We start from the raw sequence: 7,484 nt of genomic DNA, 5'->3' as shown, positions 1-7,484 counted from the left end.
CATCGCCAACGACTCCGCATCTGCCCCGAATAGGGCAGGGGCGGAGTTCACATCCCGAAGGTCCGGGATGTCCCAGACCGTGCCGAAGGGCACCCCCTCGGTCGACTTCACAAAGAAGTACTTATCTTTCCACCCGTGGATGGAACTCGGGTAACCCTTCAGGAGCCGAAGGTCCTTTCGGGGGCAAAAGTAGTACCAGCCCGTAAGTCCCTTACAGGCCTGAAGAAGGAAGCAGTTTATGAAGAGTCGAAGGGAGAGAGGCCTCTTGTGCCGAACGAAGAAGATGACGAAGCTTAATGCTTGTCTCCACCCGTTCGGCGTTAGCTGGGTCGGGCTTACCCCGTAGTGCCGAAACACTTTGGTGAAGAAGGGGTGGAGGGGCAGCCGAAGGCCTGCCTTGAAGGCTTCCTTGTACAGGCACAGCTCCTCGGGGTTCCGATAGCTGGCTCGGTCCGAAGGTTTGGGCAGACGGAGCTCGAAAGCATCCGAAACGCCGAAGGAGGCCCTTAGCTCCTCCAGTTCTAGTTCGTCCATCGTGGAGACGATCTTAAGGGCCTCAACTTCTAGGGGCTCCTGTGTCTGGGCTCGGGCGTCGAGCACCCTCTCCCTGAACTCCTCACCGTTGGAGCCACCCTTGGACCCCGACGGTGTGGCCGCTGACGATGAGTCGCGGGAGGAGGGAGAGTCGGTGGAATCCGAGGACATCCCTCGGACTTCCCCAGGACTCCTATACCTACGTCTTGGTCTCGACCTCTCGCGGGACGATGGGCTGTAGCCCGACGAGGAAGACATCACTTACTTGTTGCTAAGCTAGGGAAGAAATGGACGAGGCTAGAAGGGGGTCCGAGGCCGAAGGTGAGCTCTCCGAAGGGAAAAAAGAAAGGTTGCCCCACAAATGGCCCCCCACATTATATAGATGGAAGAATGGCGGTACGACTTCCGAGCATTAATGGCACCGCCACGTCAGGGTACGAAGCCTCGAGGTTTGCGCCCGAATGGACCAAGCAGGCCTAGCAGACGATCTCTCCTTCGGTTGGGAGTTCGGCCAAAGCCGAACGGACCTGACCGAAGGTCCCTCCTTCGGTTGGGAGTTCGGCCGAAGCCGAACGGACCTGACCGAAGGTCCCTCCTTTCGGTTGGGAGTTCGGCCAAAGCCGAACGGACCTGACCGAAGGTCCCTCCTTCGGTTGGGAGTTCGGCCAAAGCCGAACGGACCTGACCGAAGGTCCCTCCTTCGGTTGGGAGTTCGGCCAAAGCCGAACGGACCTGACCGAGGGTCCCTCCTTCGGTTGGGAGTTCGGCCAAAGCCGAACGGACCTGACCGAAGGTCCCTCCTTTCGGTTGGGAGTTCGGCCAAAGCCGAACGGACCTGACCGAAGGTCCCTCCTTCGGTTGGGAGTTCGGCCAAAGCCGAACGGACCTGACCGAAGGTCCCTCCTTTCGGTTGGGAGTTCGGCCAAAGCCGAACGTACCTGACCGAAGGTCCCTCCTTCGGTTGGGAGTTCGGCCAAAGCCGAACGGACCTGACCGAAGGTCCCTCCTTCGGTTGGGAGTTCGGCCAAAGCCGAACGTACCTGACCGAAGGTCCCTCCTTCGGTTGGGAGTTCGGCCAAAGCCGAACGGACCTGACCGAAGGTCCCTCCTTCGGTTGGGAGTTCGGCCAAAGCCGAACGGACCTGACCGAAGGTCCCTCCTTTCGGTTGGGAGTTCGGCCAAAGCCGAACGGACCTGACCGAAGGTCCCTCCTTTCGGTTGGGAGTTCGGCCGAAGCCGAACGGACCTGACCGAAGGTCCCTCCTTTCGGTTGGGAGTTCGGCCAAAGCCGAACGGACCTGACCGAAGGTCCCTCCTTCGGTTGGGAGTTCAGCCGAAGCCGAACGGACCTGACCGAAGGTCCCTCCTACGGTTGGGAGTTCGGCCAAAGCCGAACGTACCTGACCGAAGGTCCCTCCTTCGGTTGGGAGTTCGGCCAAAGCCGAACGGACCTGACCGAGGGTCCCTCCTTCGGTTGGGAGTTCGGCCAAAACCGAACGGACCTGACCGAGGGTCCTCCCTTTCGGTTGGGAGTTCGGCCAAAGCCGAATGGACCTGACCGAAGGTCCCTCCTTCGGTTGGGAGTTCGGCCAAAGCCGAACGGACCTGACCGAGGGACCCTCCTTCGGTTGGGAGTTCGGCCAAAACCGAACGGACCTGACCGAAGGTCCCTCCTTCGGTTGGGAGTTCGGCCAAAGCCGAACGGACCTGACCGAGGGACCCTCCTTCGGTTGGGAGTTCGGCCAAAACCGAACGGACCTGACCGAAGGTCCCTCCTTTCGGTTGGGAGTTCGGCCAAAGCCGAACGGACCTGACCGAAGGTCCCTCCTTCGGTTGGGAGTTCGGCCGAAGCCGAACGGACCTGACCGAAGGTCCCTCCTTCGGTTGGGAGTTCGGCCAAAGCCGAACGTACCTGACCGAGGGTCCCCCTTTCGGTTGGGAGTTCGGCCGAAGCCGAACGGACCTGACCGAAGTTCCCTCCTTTCGGTTGGGAGTTCGGCCAAAGCCGAACGGACCTGACCGAAGGTCCCTCCTTCGGTTGGGAGTTCGGCCAAAGCCGAACGGACCTGACCGAAGGTCCCTCCTTCGGTTGGGAGTTTGGCCAAAGCCGAACGTACCTGTCCGAGGGTCCCCCTTTCGGTTGGGAGTTCGGCCAAAGCCGAACGAACTTGACCAAGGACCCCGCCCTCGGCAGGGGGCTCGGCAAAGCCGAGCAGTGCTGACCGAAGGCTCCACCTTCGACAGGGGGCTCAGTAAAGCCAATCCGAAGCGGCCAAAGGTCCTCTTGATCGACCGCAAAGCCTTGGTCACTGGTAATGCCAGGACCGAGGGAACAAGTCAACCTCGGAAGATAGTTACTCCCACAGGAAGAAGCTCCTAGTGGAAGTAAGGGGGCTCCTGATATAGCCAAAATAACCTCTCGGTGGGGGGTAATGACACGTGTCACTGTTAGGACACGTGTCCCCCACCAGACGAAGGGCCCAAGGAACCACTCACACCCGAGCACGCTCAATCACCGAGGCACGCCCGCAGAATCACGCGGGGTCACGTCGCCTGCATGAGGGGAATATTCTCCCAGATGGTTGGACGTGTTCTAGTAGGACTCTAAGAGGGAAGAAAGGGAAAAAACCCTAAGGCCGAAGAGCTATATAAGAAGGCACGGAAGAAAGGGGAAGGTAAGTTCTGAGACCCTCGCCATTACCCACTTATTAAACTGTGCCGCCGACCCTGACTTGAGCGTCGGAGGACTAACCCCGGACAAAGTTCCGGGCCTCCTTCGTCTGTGTTTGTGTAGGTTGGACTAGCGGGGTTTTTGGCAGCAACAAAACCCATCTCCACTAGAATGCTTCACATGAATATTACATCGGAGTTTGGACTCTTTTCCAACTCTCGGATCAGGATTCAGGAATCCCTCTCTGGTACATATATTTACTAACGGCGAGACTGCAACACCGAATCAACTACAATAACTTTTCGAAAAGGAACCTATTAAAAAAAAAAAAAAAAGATAATTTATACCACTACCCCTAAAGATTGTCATAATTACAAGGACACCCCTTTTGTTTTATCAAATTAGACTCAGACCCTCAACCATCAGTCACTGTTAAGGAATATACTTTATATACTGATGTTAACTACTATATATTTTTTTTTAAATACCAAAATACCCTTACTACATCAACAAGCACGTGGACATATCACCTGGAACAACCCTTTGTAAATCCTCGGCACTCACCTTTCTGATCTCCTCTGTTCTGTCTTCTCTTCTCCCTCATCGCTGTAAACTTATCACTTAGAACAACCCTTAGACCCTCAAATTCCAAGACCACCTGGACATCTCCCAGCAACACTTTCTCTCTGGGTTTCATCACCATCGCCTTAACAAACCCACATTCCTTTGCCGCTACAATTTCCTATTACGGCATTCCAGTCTAAAAAACCGAAGGCAATTCCGGCATAGTCAAGTTCCAGCTCAGGAGTAGGGAACAAGATAAAAGAAAAAAAAAACATCAAGGGGCCTTGAAACTTTGAGGCTTCTCTGAATCACCAAACATTAATCAGCAAAAGATCCAATCACTCTTCAACAACATTCACTAGTCCATACTCAACTAGAGACAACTATTGTCCTCTTTAACAACAATTTAGTAGGTTCAGTAATCTTAACACGTCCTTATTTGTTAATCGCCAATCTCATAGATCCCTTGAACATGTCGATTTTAGCATTACGGAGTATAACAGTTGCACCTGGCTTCATCATATCAACTTGCTCATTGTGAACAGTGAAGATAACACGGCCGGTATCATCACTGACAAAACACTCGGCGATGCGAGTTCCACAAAGAAGCTAAGTAGCCGCCTGCCCCTTCTGCAACATCGTGGTCAGACCCACAACCTTCATCGTAAGGGTATGACTAGCCGTCCCTGGTTTTAGTTGATCCACTGTCGTGAATATAGGCTTCCTCTTTGCTGATGTTTGTTGAGCCGATGCCATCGTCGTTCCTGTCGTCTCCATTGCAGATGATAAAATACCTAATCGTCAATACTGTAAATAATGAATCCCTAAAAATAAGAGAAGAACAATAGGATTTTCATTCCTGACATTCTCACTTTTTAGTCTCTTTATTCATTACTCACTCACTCGCCCATTTTTCTAATTTTTGCTTCTCTGCGACACTAGATGATTTAGGTAATCTCCCTAGAGAACGGCTCTATTTCTGTTTGGTCCACCTTTGATACTGCATTTCTAGTGACACAAACTCAAACCTGCCATCTAAACCTCTCGGTCAAGCTATTCGACGGCGTGAATGAGACCTGCAGGAAAAACCTTGACCGCAGCCAATGCTGCCTGTACTAGCCAAGTGGCTATTCGCGACACATGCTAGGTCGACGTTGCAAGTGCCGGTGGACGCTCTGACATCTACATTGGATGATTCGATGATGCCGAAGGATTCTCTTAAGTGTGTTAATTCGTTATGGACGATGAATTTTAGTGAAAATGGTATAATGGTTATTTTACCTCTTCACTTAACATTAACTAACAATAAGGGGTCTGAGTTTAATTTGGTGAAATAGATAGATGTTCTTATAATCGTGACATGCTCCAGGGATGGCGCTGTAAATTATCCTAAAAAAAATCCCGAACATGTGTTTGCACGATCCCATAAAAAAATTACGAAATAAAGATTGAAGAACAAGAGAGAAATTTCAATAATGGAGTAACAAACGAGATTGTTAGAAGAAACATAATTATTTATTATGGTACAAAATAAAATTTTCTACAGTTTTTTCTCCGTAGATTTATACTGAGAATTGGAGAAGACGAAGAAGAAGAAGAAGATGGAAAGGACAAGAAAGGAAAATACGGAATTTTCCCCATATATAATTTCACATTTTCCTTGTAATGGCTCGATTTTGTTACATAACGGAACAGGCGTTGGGGTTTTCGTCACTGAAGATCTGAGGTGGGTACACGTATTCCATGGCGTATTTGGCGGGATACTGAGGGTAGTAGTACAGGAACTCATTCTTTATCAATTCCACTTTCTTTTCCTCTTCCCCTGCTGCCTCTGCTTCTGCCTTGGATTCTCCTTCTTCCTTCTTTTCGCCACCGTCTCCTCCCTTATCTTTCTCTTCGCCTTCGCCCTTCTTTTCTTCTTTCTTCTCCTCCTTCCCTTTCTCTTCCTCTTTCTTCTCTGGCTCTTGCTTCACGATCTTTGCGTGCTTCCCTGTTCTCTTATACACATACTCAACGAGCTTTGGTGGATCGAAGACGCCCTTCACTGTTACCAGTGAGTTCTTCAGATCTGGATCCGCAGCTTCGACTCCTGAAAAATCAAATCCCGAGATTTGAGATTTTAAATTGTCACCATTTAATCTGTGATTTAATTCCCATTTCTGTTTTAGCTACAACATTAAGAAGAGCTTTCCAGTGTTTTTTGCCACCACACAATGGGCTGGAGATTTCATTACAAGGATCCCCTGAGATTTTAATACAAGGTACGCTTTTAAAGTTGATTGGATTTGAACTGTGTCGGAATTCTAGAGGATTTTGACCTTTAATATTCTCGTTCTGCATTATCAGGACGAAAATTGAAAGGATTCTAAAGAGAACCCCATGGGACCTTCTTAGAGATCCAAAGGAATAGAATAATAAAAAGGGTATCTTAATTTTAAGGTAAGAAAAAATAAAGGGAAAGAATTCGAAGAATATTTTGATGAAATCGGAGAAGAAAGATGCATACTAAACAGGAGCACGAACTGATTGGAGCATTTACCTTTCATCCTCTGTATACGTTTCCTGATTTCCTGCGCGCAGGCTTCGCAGTGCATGTGAACCTTTAACACCACTATAATCACCTGAGGCTGCACAGACGAACCAAAGAAAATCTTGAATGAAACTGAAATCACAATGGAGAGGGAAAAAAAAAAATGAAAATTTAAAATCGAAGCAGACAGATCTGAATCTCTTCTGGGTATTTTCTTTCATGAACGGACCTCTTCTTTCTTCTCCTCTGGTTTAACTTCTTCTTTCTTATCATCCTTTTTTGGATCTTCTGCCGGAGGTTTCGGTATCGGGGAGAGAAGCTCAACCTGCCTATGACTCTTCCGTTGAACTCTATCTAAAACTTTCAATGGATCGGCCTTTTCCCCCTTCACAACCACCTTATGATTCTTACAATCGGTCTGAACATCTTCAACTCCTGAACGACACAAGATAAATAACGCTTAGTTCATACATTGAATCAAAGTAAGAGAGAGGCAATCAAATCAAGAACAAAGGGGCATAGAACTCAAACCTTCAAATCCTCTCAAGCATCTCCTGACCTTCCTCGCACATCCCTCGCAATGCATGTAGACTCTAAGCACAATCTCTTGTGGTGGAGGTGGTTCCTTGGATTCCTTGGAGTCGGTTTCTTTGCCATCCTTGGATTCCTCTGTTTTCTTGTCCTCTTTCTTATCCTCGCTTGGCTTTTCAGCCTTGGGTTCCTCCTTTTTCTCTTTATTCTCTTCCGTTTTCTTCTCTTCTCCACCTTTATTAGAGTCTTCTATTTTCTTCTCCTCGGGTTTCTTCTCTCCCTGAAAACAACGACAATCACATAAACATCTCAAAGAGAGAGAGAAAAAAAAAAAAATGTAAGAAACAAAAATTAATGAAAAATCAATCGAGCTCCTTTCTTCGAATAATAAAAAGAAGGAAATAGGGTTTATTACCTCTCCCATTTTTCCTCTCTATTATCCTAATTCCTTTCTCTCTCTTTTGTCCCTTGTTCTGTTCTTTCCAGGAACCACGAGAGAGCTGGAGTTGCAGAGAGCCACAAGATTTGAGCGCGTAGGGTAAGCTATGACGACAAGCGAATCGCTTCAGCGTCTCTTGTACCTACCTCGTTTCACATACCCCTCTCTCTCTCAGTTAGTTCTCTAGTGTTTCTGTTACTTCTTCCTCCAGACCT

The 7,484-nt window shown here is 49.0% G+C and overlaps 1 protein-coding gene across 1 annotated transcript; it reads right to left on the bottom strand.

Moving 5' to 3' along the window:
• Positions 1–5,262: 5,262 nt before the first annotated feature.
• LOC122080758 (heavy metal-associated isoprenylated plant protein 7-like) lies at positions 5,263–7,484 on the bottom strand. The gene is made up of 5 exons (XM_042647589.1): positions 7,246–7,484; positions 6,831–7,110; positions 6,529–6,734; positions 6,309–6,396; positions 5,263–5,858 (listed from the first exon to the last, which is right to left on the bottom strand). The coding sequence occupies exons 1-5, from the start codon at positions 7,252–7,254 to the stop codon at positions 5,449–5,451; spliced, it is 993 nt and encodes a 330-aa protein (XP_042503523.1). The 5' UTR covers positions 7,255–7,484; the 3' UTR covers positions 5,263–5,448.

The sequence above is a fragment of the Macadamia integrifolia genome, chromosome 6 (assembly GCF_013358625.1).
Source record: "Macadamia integrifolia cultivar HAES 741 chromosome 6, SCU_Mint_v3, whole genome shotgun sequence".
Classification (NCBI taxonomy): Eukaryota; Viridiplantae; Streptophyta; class Magnoliopsida; order Proteales; family Proteaceae; genus Macadamia; species Macadamia integrifolia.
Note: the sequence above shows the minus strand (reverse complement) of the source record. Positions and strands in the feature narration are given on the sequence as shown.

Coding starts and splice junctions, on each gene's coding strand:
- LOC122080758 (XM_042647589.1), bottom strand. Junction 6,397..6,528: donor CAGAGGAGAAGAAAGAAGAG/GTCCGTTCATGA, acceptor TCGTCTGTGCAG/CCTCAGGTGATTATAGTGGT. Junction 5,859..6,308: donor ACGTATACAGAGGATGAAAG/GTAAATGCTCCA, acceptor TTGATTTTTCAG/GAGTCGAAGCTGCGGATCCA.